This window comes from Thamnophis elegans, chromosome 1 (genome assembly GCF_009769535.1).
Source record: "Thamnophis elegans isolate rThaEle1 chromosome 1, rThaEle1.pri, whole genome shotgun sequence".
NCBI lineage: Eukaryota > Metazoa > Chordata > Lepidosauria > Squamata > Colubridae > Thamnophis > Thamnophis elegans.
Window position 1 is genome coordinate 130,384,499 of NC_045541.1, and position 19,489 is coordinate 130,403,987.

The window sequence follows — 19,489 nt, forward strand, 5'->3', positions numbered from 1 at the left end:
TACAGAGGACTTTGTTGTTCAAATTTAGAAAAATAAACCTGAAACAATTCCTTGTGGGATTCCTAAAATCTTTTTGCTAATACTTCTCACCAACTAATATATATATATATTTGAATAAAATAACATCCTTATTTATGCTTAAGAACCAACTAACCATAGAAGCATAACTACTTGGTTTCAAACAACTTATGGAAAAGATAAATAATACACTTCGGTTTTGCTGTTTTTTTAAACAAAAAAATCAGACTAAGCTGTTTCTTTGATGTGAACATTCAGAATTTCATAGATAAAAGAGCTCGCGGAGCAAGTCCAACGTTGGATGTGCTAGTACCAAATATGCATTCATGACTTGACAGAAACGATGCCTAATCTGTTTTGAAGTTCTTTGGCATCAATTAGGTAGTTAGGTCTTGCACTGTAGAAGGATTTTTGTTGAACTGCAGTTCTTAAAAGTAAAACATTTCTTCTACTTTGGTCTGTAATTTTATCATGTGTTGATCAGAATGGCTCTTGCAAGCAATGCAAATCTTCTGTTTTCCTAGTTGGAGAGTCCTAGAGACTGTAGAAGGTGAAAGGTAGCCCCCAAAGCCCAGCTTGTCTCTATGTTATTGACTTTCTTCGCTAGCTGAAAAGGAAAAATAAGAAACCTGATTTCACTTGATTGTACAGGCATTTTTTAGATTGAATACATTTTTAAAAATAATCTACATGGATCTGACAGAGATCGTTATCGTAATTACAAAGCAGCCACTATAACAATATTTTTCAATTTGATGGTATCCTAGATCAGAGTTGCCCAACTTTTCCGACTTTGCGGACTGGTGGGGGAGGAGGGTAAGCAGATGCTTTCATGTGGATGGGGGCAAGCGCACATGCAATCCATTTGCACACGCGATGGGCCCGCTCGCTGCTCATGTGAATGGAGAGCACATACACGGTTACCCAGTGGTCACACAAGTGGGGATGTGCATGCGTATTCACCCACCACTTCCATGGCCCGATTCCAAACGGTTCAAGGCGCGGTACCACTACCACCCTGTACATATGTAAACTACATCCACTATCAAACCCATGAGATACATAGGTGCCTATATGAACTACTTAGGGCCCTTGTAGGAAAACATTGAAGCTGAAGTGGTCCTGATTGGCAAACAGGAAGAAGATCTGATCAACAACCTGAAGCCCAGTAAATCAAATGGTTTCTATTCACTAATCCTATCTCAGAGATAGCATGGCTAGCTGCTGATCTAGTAGGTCACATGGATGGGCTTATCTAAAATATAATTTCCACTGTGTCTCTCTTTGTCTTGCTGTTGCAATGTAGTTCTCAAATTTTAACCATTTGTTCAACAACCATTCAAACTTAAAACACTGAAAAAAGTGACTGATGACTGGTCCTTGCACTATTGCAGTATCCCCACAATCATGTGATCCAAATTTGGACTCTTGGCAACTGGCATGCATTTATGATGGTTGCGGCATCCTGGGGTCACCCGATTACCATTTGCAACCTTCCAGCCAGCGTCTGACACGGAAACTCAATGAAGAAAAGTGGATTCACTTAATGAATGCATGATTCACTTAATAGTTTCAGTGATTTGCTTAATAATTATGGGAAAGTTTTTAAAATTGGGTATGACTCATTTAACAACAGCCTTGCTTAGTAATGAAAATTCTGATCCCAATTGTGATCATAGATAGAGGACTATCTGTAGTGGATGGAAAGTATATAAGCCCTGGTTATGATTTTGCTTATAGCTGCCCAGCAAAGTATTAAAACTTTGCTGGGGGTCCACTATATACTGTATTATTGCTTATATGCATGCAGATAAAATTATGTTGCATCTTCAGAGTGACTTGGTTGCTTCAGGTAAATCAAGTTTTGACCACATTATTATCCAGAAATGCAAAAGTTACAGAAAAGAAGTGGCACAGTCTTGGGAAAAATATTAATAAATTATTTGCAAATGATCCTGTAACTAAAGTAAAAAAGGGTAAAGATTTCCCCTATTGGTCATGTCCAACTTTAGAGAGTGGTAATTACCGTATTTTTCGAAGTATAAGACGCACCGGAATAAAAGATGCAGCAAGATTTTGAAGAGGAAAATTTTGAAAAGTTTTTGCACTCTGCAAACCTCCCCAAAACAGCTCATTTTTTTGTGAAAACTGGCCCATTTTTTTCTGCCCAAAAAGGCATGAATAGCCTTTAGGGAACTTGCAGAGTGCTCGGGGAGGGGGGGGGGGAGACTAGAAAAAAATGGCTCATTTTTCGTTTAAAAAGGGGCGTGGATAGCCTCTAGGAAGCTGCCCTCCCCAGCCCCCAGGGGCTCTCTAAAAGCTTCCTAGGGCTGTGTACAGTCATTTTGGTGAAGGGGGCGGGGTTTTGGGAGGCAAAAAATGCTGTATTCAGTGTATAAGACGCACCCAGATTTTCAGCCTCTTTTTTGAGGGGAAAAAGGTGCGTCTTACACTCCAAAAAATACGATATTTCCGATTCACAACCGAAGAGCCAGTGTTACCCGAAGATGCTTCAATGGTGACATGGCCAGCATAACTATACCCTGAAGGCGCAAGGAATGCTGTTAGCTTGCCATCAAAATGCTACTTACCTATTTGCATTTACATGCTTTTGAACTGCTATGTTGGCAGTTCAAAAGGGGCAGATGGGGCAAGTAAGAGGGACTCACTCTATCATGTGGTACTTAGATCTCAAACATCCAACCTTCCTGTTTACAAGCCCTTATAACATCTTAATCACTTGACCATAAATATTATTTGCAAATGATTTTGCAACTGAAGGAGCAGTCCTCAATGTCACATAGTAGAATATGGAATTAGATGTAGTAGCATCATGTCTTTATAGATTTCCTAGTGGTGTCTAGATTACAGATGCTAGGGTAGACTGGGATTAGATGAGTCTTCTGATCAGCATGGAAATTCTACATTCCCAAATTCAAGTATTTGAATGCCATGAAAATAAATGTATAATCCATCTAATCGGCAAAAAAGCTTTTTTGAGTTCTCATTCAGAACACATTTAACCTACAGTTAGCAACTTCAAATGAAATAAAGGTATTGTAATTCACTTTTTCCTCAACCTAATTCTACAGAATATAATACAAAAACATGATAACTTCTATTTATTTTCACAAATAGTCCAACAATTATATTGCAATCAATGTTACTAAAATAAATAAATTCCCCATAACTTCATGGGATGAAATGCTGTTGGATCCTGCAATTTTTACTTGCCTGTAAAACTGTGCTGTCTCCAAATCCAAAGCCTTCTTTTAATAAAGCTGTAATATAACTGAGATCCATACATAAAAAGGGGCTGGCAGTGCTATAGTTATCCAGATTATCACAAACTAAATGAAAACAATGAGGAGAATATTCAGTAAAATTAGAATAGCTGCTGAAAAATAAACATAATGATTAGTATCACAGAAACTCTTGCTTAATACTAGTTTACTGCTAATCATGGCTGAAGGATCTGGAATGAGCTATGGTTTTGGCTGCTTGTTTTTCCTATGTCTTTTAACCAGGTGGAGGAATAGATTTCAAATGCTGGGCTGAGCATCTCAGGAAGTTTTCAAATGTACTAATGAATGTGGATTGAATTATGTAACCATAGGCTGTTTCCAATTCCTTAGTCTTACTTGATGACATACTACTGACTATTTAAACTATAGAGTAGATCATTTACTCCTCACTTAACATAAGTTTGTAAACACATTATAGATAATACATACCAAGATGAGATCCCATAAGATGGCAAATATTGTTGAATTTATGATACCTATCAATTGGTTTTCTTTCAAGGATTTCTTTTAGTCAGTGAGATAATTAACCTGTCTTATCTCTTAAGAATAATTATATTGCTGTTTCAAGTTTAAATATACTAAACATGACAGGCAAGTGATTAAAAATCTGTAAACACAAGATAGCCAAATAAAAACAAAACAATATAAAATAAAAACAAAAAATTGAGCTATTTAAAATTGGTAGTAAACTAACTAGAAGGAATCTAGATAAAGTCAAACTCATTTTACCTTGTTTGGCTTTTCTTTCAAAGTCTTTCACATATAAAACACCACCTTTCTCATAATCTGAAATGACAAAAGGTTAAAGTTGTCATCTGACTCAGAAAAAGTTACTGTAAAAATCATAATTGTGACATAATGAAATCTGCATTTCAAATTGCACAGTACTTCCAGATCAGTTAAAATCTGAATGATGATCATTTAAAAAAAAATCATGAGGTTTTTGAATCAATACTGCAAAATGACACATTTCTTGCATAGTTCTCTTTCACATTAAATTTAAATATTATTATTTCCCTTTAAGGTATAGCTTTTTCTTTATGCCATATTAACATTTTGGAATGATGCAACCTTAAGGCCTTGGTTAGGTTTTTTTTTTTAGCAGGGTGGGCACCACTTTGTGCCCCCAGGTCTATCTATTCTTAAGTCTCTTACACACAGAGAGAGCAGTAAGTTTTACTTCTGCCCGGAGCCTTAAGCATGTAATCCCCTATATTTCCTTTTAAGGGAATAGGTCTCTAGGTTGGAAAAAAAAGCCTACTTCTCCACTTTTCTCTCTCAATGCAGCTGCTATTAATGTTCCAATATAGCATTGCTTCACTCCTAATCACTATCTTCCCTTCCCCTCTCTTCCCTCAGCTATTGCCCTGATAGCCAAGGATGTCACTTGCAGCCCTGCTCTTTTGACAGCTGTGAGATTAGAGAATGTAATGGCTGTTTCTAAAGGGCTCTTATTTTTCAAACCATACCTTTTGCTGTCCCTTAGGAAAATTTAAATAATTTATCTATTTTACATTGGTTAGTTAATGTCAACCTTGCTTCTAGCTGATATTTTATCTGCCATTGCCTTACTTGTTTATAAGATTCATATGTTAGTTATTATTTGTATGATTTTATTATTTATTAATAACATTTATATGACCATTCAACTTACAGTAACACTGGAGTACTCTCCACTGAGATTTTATCTTGAGATTAAGTTTAAAAAATAAGTAAATTGCTTCTGCAGGTTATAGGGTTAATTTCCAAATTTTTCAAACATTTCCTATTCACCTATAAGGTCAGTGTCCACCGCCCGATCATAATAATAGGAAAAGGCATAAAAGGAACTTCTCTGAATCTCATCTGGTTGATGCAATTTTCCTTGTACAACCTTCAATACTTCAGAATAACATGGTTCAAATCCAGTTTTACCTATCAGAATAAGACATTATATAAACATGACATGAATCATAAACTCCAGTTCTTCCCTTAAGATTACTACAGTCTTCATATAGCCTCATTCTTATTTTGTTCCTTTTATGAATATACCCACAATTTACTTCATTTTAAGAAAAGCTTTCCTGGAAAGCAGTATCTTTTTGAATTACCTTCTGTGTTGCCACCATACTGGTATTTTACTCCACCAAAATGCCATTCTGCTTCCAGCTGTTTTGGCAGACAAGAACTTCTGAATGTCTGTCCAAGGGCTTCAAGAGAGAATATGGAAGAGGAACATTTATTTATAAATACACACACACAAACACATTTAATTTGGTTTTAGTTGCAAAAATATGAACTGGGGAAAAAAGTGGAAGTGAAGACTTTACTCATTTTCCTATGGAAGATGCTATATTCACCAGACCAGTGGTTTTTGGACTGTTGGAGAGAGGGGACATCTTGAGGGTAATGAAGCAATTTGTAAGTATTTGTGAGTTAAGGATCCAATTCAGGAATGTGGCTGGGTGGAAGAGCAGGCTGCATGGAATACATGCCTTTCCCATTTAAGCTTATCTCCAGCAACAGCACGACAGAGTTGCCAATAAAATACACAGCTATGGGAGGAGACACATGTTTTGGAGCTCTGCATCCATCAGCAGACTGAATACAGCAGCCAAAAAAGAGAAGTTTTTCTTTCCACCTGAAGGAGAGGATGGTCCAAAACAGAAGGCAAGAAATATAGAGGCCAGTAAGACAAAGCACAATGTAGAAAAGGTGCATGAGCATTATGTTATGTTAATACTGCCATTAACATAAAAAGAAGAAATCTCAGAGAAAGGACAAGAGAACAAATTTGAGAAAGAAATATTGATACACACTAATAAAGCTGTAGAATATAGCATGTTCCGGTAGGTAATTTTAAAAGAGGAATAGGTAATAGTAATATAGTACATTGAATGCCTGTACAATAGAACAGAATCTAGGAAGCACATATAATTTTTGGTGGATTTTTTATTTACAGAATAAATAAAGTGTTTATCCAACACTTAGAGAGAGAATCCAGAACATTCTGCCAAGACACTTGCAGGAAAATGAAGGCCGCAGCGTTCAAATGAATGCAGACGATATAGTTTAACATTTTGGCAACCAACTTTTAAAAAATATTTTACAATTTGAAATGTACATTAGGTACAGGGTACATATTAATGGGCTCACTGAAAAAAGTTGGACCAGGAGGTTTTTTTTATGTGGTTTGTGTATTGGAGGTAAAATGTTTTTTTTCCTTTAAAAAATAAAACAGCAAGTCAATTAAGCACTGATAAACTCTGAATTGGTGTCAAATGCTACTCCGTTTCCCTGAAAATAAGCCCTCCCCTGAAAATAAGCCCTCCCTTGCAACACAGCAACAGCCCTGAGGTGACCATGCTCGCCACCTCCTGCACCTCAAAAATAATAAGGCCTCCCCAAAAATAAGGCCAAGCGCTTATTTCGGGAGGGATGTGTCAAAAGAAAATAAGACCCGGTCTTATTTTCGGGGAAACATGGTAGTAGTATGAATTGGTGGCTAGGGGGTCAATTAGTTACAACTCTGAAGTTGCAGGAGTTCCATGCAGGACATGGCTTGCAAGTAGCCTATTCCAAACCTCTACTTTCCTCCTCATACAAAAATATTGTATTTGGGATATGTGGTTTCAATATTCTTAGCAATTCATTTCTAATAAGAATAGAGCAAGCATCAGCCAAAAATATATTAATTGCTGGGCTGCCACAAGATACTCTTAATATGCAGATAGAATAATTATTTTGTCTGAATGTACCTTCTAAATTCAAAGCTCCTAATGTTGCCAACCGAGCAGCTTTCAGCCCAAGTCCCAAGTAGCTAAAGGGAGGATAAGGAACACTTAATTAATAACCAAGGCAATGTATCAACATTTTACAAATTTGGATACAAAATTATATTATGCCAAATAACTTTCTTGTTGCTTTCTAAGACCTCAGTGTGAAAATAACAGGATATGGCTCTTTTACAATAATGCACAAATTATTGTGTATAATTTGAAAAAGAAGATAATTTATCTAAGATCAAATTATTCTGATAACAAGCAAAGATTTGGACTTCCAGCCCGTTGTGCAAATAATTTAGGAGAATATTTCAGTCACAAAGCAATAATACCTTAGAATTAATCAATTGTGTATATTTTCTCACCTGTGTGTGTATAGCTTATAAGTGCTGTTGAACATTTGAAATGAGGTAAGAAAGTCCACTGGTGTTTCTGATAAGGTTTCCTAAAAATTATGAGAATGAAAAGTAATCGTTCAGGAATTGTTATTTCACACCATTTTTAAATATGTACCGACCAAGCATTACTGGATGAACCTTTCAACATCAGTAAAATTTATTTCAATAAATTCTTTAGTATTGCAAAACTTGTGCTTTTACATAATTTGTATAATTCCCTGACATCATCTACTACACAACGAATACAGATTGCGGATTTGTAGATTCTGAATTTTATATGCTTATCAGAAAGTGTCTACCAAGGAATGCTTTAAGTAATACCAGTATATTATTTTATCTATTTTCTATAGCTAGTAATAAGCAAAGTTTTAATCTGTGTCTTTTTTAAATTTCCAGGCAAAAATATTTTTATTGATCTACAAATTTCTAAACTGAAGTTTAACCTATCTTCAGAGATATATTGACAGGAACACCTTGTGTCAAAAATAACTTTTTTTCTTTATTACCTCCCTGACTTCCTAATAATTATTCCAATTTATATAGTAACCCTGTGTGTGTGTGTGAGTGTGTGTGTGTGTTTATATGTCTATGCGTATGTGTGGGTGTCTCTGGGCTTACAAATAATTAAAATCATATAAAACAAATAATATTTGAATTTAAAAAATGTTTATCATGGTGGTGTTTGTACCATTTTTACTAATACAAAACATATTAAAACCACCATAAAAAATTATCAAATTCACAGCTGAAATAATCACATCTACCAATAACATTCAATACAATGACAGTATCAGTCCCATCACTTTCCCAGTTCCCATGCCTGCTGACAGAACCATGTTTTCAGGATGTTTAAAAAAGCCAGCAGGGTTGGGGTCAATCTGATCTTTCCAACTAGGTCGTGCCAGATGACACTTCTGGCTGATGGGTCCTGCAAGATCCCTTCTATCACATCTGATATGATTGTTATATATGATTGGGGCGTGGTTAACCCTCAATCTACTTTTCCACCATAACTACAAAGAAATAGAAAATGGTAAAAAAAGAGAGAGAGAGGCCAAAATGGCAGCAGCAGAAGTTTCCATGAATTTTGAATATGATACAAAAGAGTATTTGGGTTATCTAAAGCATAGCATTAGAAAGGTATGTTTCTGTTAAGGAAGATATCAAAGCTGAAAGTGACAATGGACATAAAGATTATCCAAACTGTGGAACTTGCAATAGATCCGGCTATTCTATCTCCTCACCTCCAGCTGTGGCAGGAATGTTATCTGAGTTGAAGCCCCTCCCAGGTCCAGAGTTCCAACTGTCTGCTGCTCTTGGCCATACAACTGCCCTGCAGATAACATTGCAGAAATTCAAACAGTACCCATATACAGCAAAACAAAAACAATAACAATCCTATTCTGGGAGGGTATTAGCAAGTCAGAACAATCATAACAGATGACTCTCCTACTATTAATGGGCTTCCTATTCAATTTTTGTGAAACAGAAACATGTCACAATAAATACCTGTCAAAAAATTCACGGTGATCCAGGCTAAAATACCTGCAATAGAAAGAAAAAGCTGAACTGAAAAATCCATCCACCTATAGACTACAAATACAAACTACAAAGGATTATTTCACACACTGCATTTCTGCTGATCAGTAACTATTAATATTTTTCCAAGCAGAATATCATTTCATTCACTGACTTCTCAATTTTTCACCAATTGGTAGTTGGGATAAAATGTTCTTTTAATTCTCATTAGTGTTTCCCCAGCTAACATTTACTCTTCTTTATTCCAGTTCTTATACTTTCCCATCAGGTTTCTTAACACACTGTAAACCAGTGGTGGGATTCAAATGTTTTTGAATACCGGTTCTGCGGGTGCGGCTTGGTGGGTATGGTGGGGGAAGAATACTGTAAAATTTCCATTCCCACCCCACTCCAGGGGAAGGTTACTACAAAATCCCCAGAGAATAGATGGGGGCAGGGCCAGTCAGAGGTGGTATTTACCGGTTCTCCCATCTACTCAAAATTTCCACTACCGGTTCTCCAGAACTGATCAGAACCTGCTGAATACCACCTCTGCTGTAAACCCTGCAGATTTATTGCATAATTTTCTTGACACCAACTTCAAATGACATGTTAAACTAATTGATAAGTCAAGTCATCTTACTCAGCTAAATAAATGTCTGGATTAAGGACATTCAGCTGAACTAATCTTAGATGAGTATGTAATACTGAATTAAAATGTAAACCCAATCCATGCTGTAGTTCTCCAAGTAGTTCTCCGTATAATTGGATGAAGCCAAATTGTTTAACTGGGTTCAAGTGGTCAAGGTTTCTTTGGGAGAAAGTTTTGATCTGTGTTGATAGAATAGTGGTGTGCTCCCCCCCCCACCAAAAATATCTGAGTATGTTCGTATTAGACAATGTCTGCCCAGTTTCCAATCTTTCTCTTTGAGAAAGTTGGTGGAAAAGAAGTTGCATGAGCATTGCTTGCTCAAATGGATGATCTGCAGCCTTTCTATTAGACCTTTAAAGGCATTTGATCCAATTGATAATGAGGATGAAGGTGGATGACACTGTTTTACACTTCTTAAATGAGAGGTTCCAATCCATGATGCTGGAAAATAAGCAGTAGGAGTACCATAGGGCTCAACTCCTGTTTGAAGCAGGAGGCATTAACATTAAACCTTCTATGTGTATGTGTTTGTTTGTTTGTTATGTCTCCCATCTCACTGAAACATGATTCTGGGCTGCTTACAATATGATAAAAAGTAAAAAAGGCAATATAAAACAATTAGAATTAAATGGATTTGCATGGTACATGGACTTTACATGCCATTGTCTTTGAAAACTACACTGAAACTGGGATTGTTTTGAATGTAGCAGCCTGCCTATTGGTATTTTAGAGATATTGTAATCATAGGATACTGGTTAGTAGTAAGTTCTCAAGTAAAGTAGAGGGTTCTGGTTTTAAGTGCCTGATTATCCTATTTATTCAATTTAGGGTGTTTTGGGTTCCCACATTTCAAGATTTCTGGATGGCACAGAAGCAGATCTTATTGGTCATGGTCTACTCCTTTGTAGTGGTTCCCCTCTCCCCAAGTTCATCTCTCCATTAAATGCTATACTGATGTTCTTTAAGAACACAGTGAAAACTAGTTTTAAAAAATTCTTCAGACTGAATTGACTAAGCACGTCATCTGTATATGTAGGGTGCTAATAATTGATTTTTTAAAATCATAATTTTAGCTTTTGATAGTAGTGTTTTATTTAGCATTTGACTGTTATTAATAGTTAAAATACTTTTTATTTAGTATTTTATTTGCACGCTTCTATTGTAGTTAACTAACTAAAGTCATTGTGGAACAAGGAGGTATATAAATAGAAAAATAAAATAAAATGCATATTCATTATGACATTGCTATCTACATCTCTCTTTTGCTATTATGTGTTCCAACTGTAAACTCCATAAGGACATTAGAACTACTTGAATCTATTTTCCATCTAGTAATATGCTACTAATACAGCAAAGCAATTTTATCATTTTCCTGTATACAGAATCCTGTTTCCCTAGGATATCATAATCTTGGTCTCCTTAAAAGCAACATCACAATATTTTATCCTGTTCTGAGAAACCCTTCTTCCCCTTTTACTTCCCTAGTTATTTCTCTTCTCTATGCCTCATTTTCCTTATTTGTAGGACTCACCTTCATAAGATCCATCCATTATGCTAACACTATTATCAGGAACTAAAAATGGTGAATCTTCAAAGACCATTCTGACCTGTGGAAAGAAAAATGAGAATGATCATCCTAGAACTGGAATCATTTACAAACAGAAGTATGCAAATTATGCAATTTTCTTCTACAAAAAACAGGAATGTTAAATCAGCTACAAATTAAATGGTTTCATTCAACCTCTAAAAACTACCATTAAAACTGGATTGCTTTCTGTATTACTTAAGATGCCAGCCTTAATAATATGGACCTATAGAAGAAATAGCTATAAAATCATGAGAGTTGGAGGAAGCCATTAGGCTACTAAGTTCAATTTCTTGCTCAGTTCAGGAAACTCAAGTAACCTGACCATTGGCCATTGGCTCTCCATGTCTACTAGAACAATCCAGCAAAAAGGAGCTCACCCCTTTCCTCATTAACTGATTCCATTATTGAACTGCTCTTACTATTACTTTTCTCTCATTCATCCAAAATCTACCTTCCTAGAATTTAAGAATAATATTCTATGTCCTGTACTCTTGAACAAATAAAAAACAGGTCTTGGAATTATTTTATGTGATATCCCTTCAAGTACAAGTAGTCCTCAAGTTATGACTCAAATTTGAGCCCCAAATTTATGTTGCTAAGTAAGAAATTTGTTCAGTGAGTTTTGCCCCATTTTATGACTTTTCTTGCCCCATTTGTTAAGTGAATCACTGCAGTTGTTAAATTAGTAACGTGGTTATTAAGTGAATCTGGCTTCCCCATTGATTTTGCTTGTCAGAAGTTCGCAAAAGGTGTTGATATGACCTCAGGACACTGCAACCGTCATAAATGTGAGCCAGTTGTCAAATATCTGAATGTAAAACATGTGACTATGGGGATGCAGCAATGGTCACAAGCGTGAAAAACAGACAAAGATCACTTTTTTTCAGTGGCATTGTAACTTTGAATGATCACTAAGTGAACTATTGTAAGTCGAGGACTACCTGTACTTGAATAATATCAAATTTACCTCAGTGAACTTTTTTCAAGATTGCACATACCCAGTTTCTTTTCTATCTCCTCGGAGAACCAAAGACTTCAAATATCCCATATCATATCCTATCATCCTCACTGCATTTCTGTGTGTGTTTTGGAATTGGAGACAATGCTCAAGGGACCTATGACCAATCTAGGATATGGTGCTTTTCTTAACAAAGGGTTCAACTCCATTGAGTTTCATACAGTATTTTAAAAAGCAACTAGGGAATATTTATGGAAAGGATTAAAAAGGCCCCCACTTTTATATGACACCATTGATTTTGTAGTATACTCCAACATTACTTGTGAGAGTAGAGCTTGTGCTTTGTGCTCCGCTAACAACCGCAGACCAGCAGTGGCTTTCAATACAACGGGGGTCTTGCTCCAGTGACTTGGCGGTACAGCATTTTTAGCCATCTCTAATAATTTTCTGATCGTTTCAGCACCCTAAAGATTAGCAGAAACAAAAGCAAAAAACTGAAAGGATTGGGCAGAATTTTAGTTTACAGACATATTTTAAATATTTCTCTTCTTCAATTTCTTCCTCCAAACCTACTTTATTCGAGCTTGACATTTACATTTTTCCTCTTGAACTAAGCTTAAGGTATATGCAATTGCTTTTATTGATATCTATCTCTATGTCACTAGGCAAACTACTAGTCCCATCTATGTTCTCTTGCCCCAACCCCGATCAATTTTCTCACTGTTTATGGACCTATATTGGGAGTGAGAAAAGTGGTATTGATTAATGGCAGAACATGTCCTTACACATACAATGTTCCTGCTGAAATCATTTTTATCTCCAGCTAGGTTTAGGAAAGAGATAATAGGAAAAAGCTTGGAAAATTACTATTTTCAGGTGAGAAAAAGCAATAACAGGAAAATGCGATCAGCAGTTTGCCTTTATGATTCATGCTATCTTCAAATGCCAAAAGAAAATAATTGTTTTCCCTCAGAAACTCTTACCTTATTAGGCTGATTGGCATATGCTGAGAGACCTGGTTTCACTGACTCAAAAACTTCCCCTTTTAACTCTGCAGGGTTTTCTGTAAAAAAAATATACATCAAAAAATAAGCTGATAGGTTTATTTTTATCGCCGACTATAGATTTAGTTCAATATTTTGCCCTACTGATTACAAATGAGTTAATAACTGAAATATGTCAGTGAAGATTATAACCTTTAATCGAACTATGTCCCAAAGATTTAACCATGTGGTACCTTTCAGAGAAATCGATTTACAGTGAATATGAAGAAAATAGAAACTTTGTTTTGTAGCAGATATATAATTCTTGGTAATGTGTGACTTCTGGATGAATGGTTCTGTGTAACAAATATTATAAGATGACTTATATTATTTTGTAGAAGACTGGATATGAAGAGATATTCTTGAAGAAAAATCTAATCTATATCATGAATGTGTACTGCCTTGACAGCAACATTGTAAAGGTGCCATTATTATTATATTAGATTATATAGCTGTTCCACTCAAAAGATGGGCAGTTTACATCATTGCATCATAAAATATAATCACAAGGCATAACCAGCCATCCAAAATACTACACAAAAACTGAAAGCAAAGTATGACAAAATGGACTAAGTTCCTTAGTTGTATTAATTCTCATTTCATTTGCTAACAGAGATGAAAATCCAGATGCTTCATCATTCTAGATGAAAACCATATCTCCTCTTTCTCCTTTTGGAAGACAGTTTTTCAGAAGACTACAATTGATTTTTTAGTATAATACAGCTGTACAAATCCAGTATTACCTAAGTAGGGCAGATACTTGTATTGCATTAATAATGAAATAAAGGATTAATATCAAGGATTAAGGCACTATAGTATATAATTAAATATAATACTAAGACATACCCAACTGGAAATGCCAAGCAATAAAAGATCAGAGAATGTTGTTAAACATTCATAAGATAATCCTTTCTTGTTTTTCTATGTGTTGAATTAAGTTGCACTCATATCCTGTTTCCATCTTTTAAATGTAATCTACTTTAGAATTTTTCTCAGGGAAATACATCAATTAAGCAACTGATCCAATAACTCTTTACAAAGAGCCCAATCAACATTGACTGAAATCAGGAAATAAAGAAAACTGAAGGAAACTGTGAAAAGAGTCTATGAAATAAGGACCTATCCACTGCTCATCAGACTGCTAAAACTCTGATTCCTTTAGGCTTTAATGGGTGAAAGGACAAAATCTTTTGAACTAAGGTGACCCAAATGGCCAACTTGTAGAATGTGTCCAAAGTCCAGGCCCCATGACACCATGGAATTGAAATTTTAAGAATTTTATGACATAAACATTATCATGAAACTGTTTATGGCATAATACAAAATGTCATAAAACATTCCAACTGTGGTATATACAATTCAACATGGGATATTTTCAAGGCAACCTCATCTTTGAACCTATCCCATTTTTTTTCACTGAAGGCATTACAGCAAGAGCTTTGTCAGAAGAATCTGGTGAGGAAATATTTCTGAAAGGATGACTCAGGAGGTTATCTAGTAAATTCCTGAAACATTTACTCTTATCTGAATTATTTAAGAGTTGCTTATAGACTTGATGAGGTCAAGTCAACAACTTGTGGAGAGTAAACAAGATGATTAATATCAAAATTAGTCAATTAATTTCTTATAACGCATTGACAAGTGTCTGGTTGTTATAGCATTTTAATGACTTATTTATTCAATTTATATAACTGCACACCTCACATTTGTAACTGGATGGCTAACATAATTAAAAACCACAAAAACAATAAACTGTACCAAATGCAAAATCAACCCAAAATTAATATCATTAAAACTAATTAAAAACCACAAAACATAATCAGCAGGAAATTGCAAGTGATGCGTCAACCAATACAACCACCTAACAGATAGATGTACACCATAAGTATATATGTTCAGGAGAACTTCCAACAATCTTACCTGGGCTTTTCTGTATAAAGGTGTAAATATGAATTCGTGTCCCTGTGCTTCCTGCATCAAACATGATGCCATAAAATGTTTCCATGGTGGCATTGGCTGGACACATCTTAAGGGGGAAGAGTTCTTGGAACCATAACTCCGGTTTGGGATGAGAAACAATACAATAAATGGAGGAAAACACAAATATGGCAATGACTGTGAACCAGGAAGTACCCATCATCCTTGGCAGCCTCAGAGAACTGCAGTTTGAATCAAGACTTCCAGATTGTAGAGGTTCCTGAAGATAACATTATATACATCAGAAAAATTGTGTTAAATAAATCAGCCAACACAGAAACTTGCCACATCCCCAAAAAGTGATTTCATCATTAATACAAGGGCAAACCACTACACTTCAAGTCTGCTTCTTTAAATCTATGGAACAGTTACAACCATGTATTATATATGGAATAAATGCAAAAGTTTTACTTCTTTAAAAGTATATAAATTAATGTTGAACATTCCAAATTAATGTAAGAATTAATGTAGTCAGCTTTGCTATAATTCTAGCTATCACTTCGAGGAGGCTAGGAAAGCTCAGAATACAAGTGTCTTTCAAAACAACCAACAATGGGAATTGTACATGCTGTTGATGACACCAAGTAGGCAGAACAAAACAATGCATTTAGTTGTGGTGCCCTCCCCCTTCATATCCAATTTATAGTTCAGGGTCATTTCTGTTTTGTGCTTTTTTTTTCCCAGATGAAACTTGCCCATTTTATTGTGTTTGATGTGCAGAACCACACTTGCATCTGCATTTATAAGATTTCAGAAAATGTTGACACAGTAACATTAAAAAAATTCTGCTTAAAGAAAAATTCTACTTAAAGGAAAATTCATCATAGGAAATTCACAAAAGCTAAATTACGCTAAAATCTCAAACTGAAATGCACATTAATTAAGGAAAACAGAAGAGTTTCAGATTTTATGAGTTAAGTTTCTGTAGCAAGAGAATTTATGAACATTATTGCTTCTAGTAAATTCCAGAGTGCCTAAATAATTTGAAACTAACACACTGGAAACCAAGGATTGTAAAGTTTGATGTGCTAGAGATTGTGGGTCAGATGCCTGGTTTTATTGTCTTTGCTATTGTTACAAACCTCAATACTTGAGTTCTACAAGATGGACAGCCATTTAAGTGTTTTAAATATATAAAATAATGTAACATTTCTTCTTCCATTCAGGTCCCCTTTCCCCCTGCTGTGCCATTTGTTTTACTGTGCTTTTCACAGGTATTTGTCTTCCACAATAGATGGTTATTAACTCTGGTATGCTGTTTTTTTAAATAAATATCAACATTTATCTTATGCAATCATTTCTCACAATTACCAGAGATCTGCTGATTACAACAGTTCACTGGCATGTGATCAGTACTTAGTATCTGAATCCCTAATTGCTGGGTTCTTTATTGCTTCATCATCCATCATCCAACTTTTCAATTTTCTCTCTAGCTCCTATTATTCAAAAAAACTTGTCTGTTCTACTTTTCTTCCATTTTCTTGTCCTATCATGTGTTTAACTTTTATAGCTATTCTTTCAACTTTATTCCTAATAACAAACTATAACATAGTCCCTTAAGCAGTTACTTTTTAATCCAATTGTTCTATTAACAACGTTTCTCCTAATAATTAATTAAAAAATTTTTTGCTACAATTCTTTTTGCTGGTTTAATTTATAACTTGTATAAAAGATCAAATTATTATGTTCATGAAAAATAGGGGCAAGAAACCAATAGCAATACATGCCCAAAATACAATAACTATTATCCATATATTGGGCATTTTTGTATTTGCAAAAATGAATTTTGAACTTAAACCTAAATCTTAGTTTTCTAATGCATAACTTTCTAACCCATATAAAACCTAAAGTATTTTCATATGTTGCTCCAAGTACCTTGTATATCGGGTTTAAAAGTATAATTAGAAAAATGTGATGCTGAAATTTTAATCTAATCTAAAAAAATGGCTCTACATAGACAAGGAAATTTGATCTAATTGGAAACTTTTAAAATCTAGAAATAGTGAATGTATGCAATATAATCTTTTTTTTACAAATTTCATCTAAAAAGATTTTTACGTAAAACCTTAATCATAATGTCATCTCCCTACCCTTTTATAAGTGTTGGTAGTACACCATATATGCCAGTCTTTGTTTTCTTCCTCTCCTTTTTGAATGGAGTAAGGAAATGAAAAGAACAAAAGAGGAAAACTTTATACTTTATTGCAAAAACTTAAACCCAAAGCATTTAACTTTTCATCATGGGACTTTAAAAAATAAAATTCTAATATTGTTTAATAATGACTAATATGTATGTCTTATTTGCAGTTAGCATTTAGTTGTATACACTGTGAAACGTTATTTTTTTAATGAATTACATTGCCCTTAAGAGATTCTTCCTTAAAATGCGTTGGAACAGAGATTTTGCAATATAATATATGTGCATTGATTTTCTTTTTTCTCTGTTTAGTTTTACAAAGTATAAAAATACTTGATTGCTATATATTGCTTTCCTCCAAGAGATCAAATTAGTCTGCACTGGCAATCTCTTTTCATTTATTCCTACAAAAAAGTAGGGGGGGGGACAAAAAGAGAGGGAGGGGGAGAGAGAATGAATCCCAAAATCAGAGTTTCTACGGCCAAGTGTATCCTTGAACCTAGGACTCCCTGGCCAACACCTTAGCCACTAAGACACTCCATTTTTATTTTTATATAAAACATATATAATTATAATAAATATCATATATCATAGATGCCTTCATTGCCATATTTTCAAATAAAAAGTTCCAATTTGGTAGTTTTTTCTAATCCAGACTCCCTCCCCCCCCAAAATTCAGGAAATACGAACTATATTAGTACTTACCTGTTCTATGAGTACAATGAAAAATATTTAGCTATTAATCATGTAGGCTGGAAAGTTGCATATCATATATCAGTAAGTCCATTTTCTGTGAACAGGGGTTTATCATTTATCTAAGGTAAATAAGAAAAAAGTGTCCAGTTGGATTTTTTTTTCTAGCATACGTTCAAGGGGCATATTTCAACTAGGAAGTTCCAATGAAAACTACTGACCTAGGAAATTATTTACCAACTTGAATATTCATTGCAACACACTCAGCAGTCCAGTTGTACTAGATGAAATAGATACTAAACCGATGTGGTCTAAATATGTGGTATTATCTCTTCTTGTCAAATTGTGTAAGAACACCTATGAACCTTGTAAGAATCTTGTAAGAACACCTATGATCTCAAGATTGGTGTAATTACTTGGAACTGATATGTTACGTGTCTTTAAAATACCATATCAGAAATCTCAGAGACACTGTTGCAACTGAAATTTGTGGGGGGAAAGGCAACATCATTTTCAATAATAGTAGCATACTGAGCATATCTGGAATATTCGTATGTAAAGAAATTACATGTGACTTGTTTTTGCTGTAATCAATGACCAGTTACATTTTTAGAAATAAAAATATTGTTAACAAAGATGAGCCATTTGTCCTTTTCAAGTAAAATATTTATGCAGAAATTTTCATACTGGATAGATGAAAGATTAAATTAGCATTGGAAGATACATGCGAAATACTTGTCAATTGAGTCCTACAGAGTTCTATGAGATCATACTGTGGAAATAAATAGTAGGACTGATAAAGTGAGAGAAGCTTTTTAAAAATATATGCGTGTTTGTGTGTGTGTGTATGTGTTTGTTTGCTGTTGAGACTTAAGAATGGAATTTTGTTGAGCTGCGCGCTATTATATCTTGCCAGTTCTTTTGTACTGAATGATGCCCAAATGACAATCCGGAGAATAAAAGCCTTTAAATCCGTTTACGGATTACTTAGAATATCATGGGTTGAATGCGTGTGAAAGGAGACAGCTCTCTAAAGAGTCAGCAAAGCGACAGAAAATACAAAGCTATCGAGACAACGGAGTTTGAAATATTTAGAACACGAAATGCAACGAGAAATATCGCCCAGAGACCACGGTAGGGACAACCCGAGAGGTTAAGAGCAGCCATGAGTGCGCCGAAAGGCAGGAGCAAGGGACGCGTGTTTTGGTTCGACTCCCGTGTCGGCGGCCCTGGATTAGGGAAAGACACCCCTTCCCATCACCTCCCATTGATTCCCCCCCCCCCCAAGCCCAGTTTTCACTCACCATGTTCTCCGAACCTTCAGCTTTCCACATCTCACCGGTGCCGCGTGTCACGTCAATACATTGCGCATTACGTCACGGGCGCACCAGTCCTGCCTCACTTTCCCGCGACGCGTGGTTTCCATAGCAACGGAGTCGCT

General features: G+C 35.2%; 1 protein-coding gene across 1 annotated transcript; it reads right to left on the minus strand.

The window, feature by feature from the left end:
- Nucleotides 1-29: 29 nt before the first annotated feature.
- Nucleotides 30-19,432, minus strand: ENTPD5 (ectonucleoside triphosphate diphosphohydrolase 5 (inactive)). The gene is made up of 15 exons (XM_032231305.1): nucleotides 19,353-19,432; nucleotides 18,061-18,170; nucleotides 15,162-15,438; nucleotides 13,182-13,261; nucleotides 12,519-12,662; nucleotides 11,184-11,259; nucleotides 8,992-9,027; nucleotides 8,727-8,815; nucleotides 7,450-7,529; nucleotides 7,061-7,122; nucleotides 5,414-5,512; nucleotides 5,097-5,237; nucleotides 4,053-4,109; nucleotides 3,253-3,368; nucleotides 30-625 (listed from the first exon to the last, which is right to left on the minus strand). The coding sequence occupies exons 3-15, from the start codon at nucleotides 15,379-15,381 to the stop codon at nucleotides 539-541; spliced, it is 1,287 nt and encodes a 428-aa protein (XP_032087196.1). The 5' UTR covers nucleotides 15,382-15,438; nucleotides 18,061-18,170; nucleotides 19,353-19,432; the 3' UTR covers nucleotides 30-538.
- Between the last annotated feature and the right edge of the window lie 57 nt (nucleotides 19,433-19,489).

What these genes read in the sequence shown, in the direction of transcription:
- ENTPD5 (XM_032231305.1), bottom strand. Translation starts at nt 15,381, where the DNA reads ATGATGGGTACTTCCTGGTTCACAGTCATTGCCATATTTGTGTTTTCC. An exon ending in CTTTATACAGAAAAGCCCAG is followed by an intron (nt 13,262 to 15,161) that starts GTAAGATTGTTG and finishes TTTTTTTTACAG; the next exon opens with AAAACCCTGCAGAGTTAAAA. An exon ending in AGGAGCTTTGAATTTAGAAG is followed by an intron (nt 5,513 to 7,060) that starts GTACATTCAGAC and finishes TCTCTCTTGAAG; the next exon opens with CCCTTGGACAGACATTCAGA.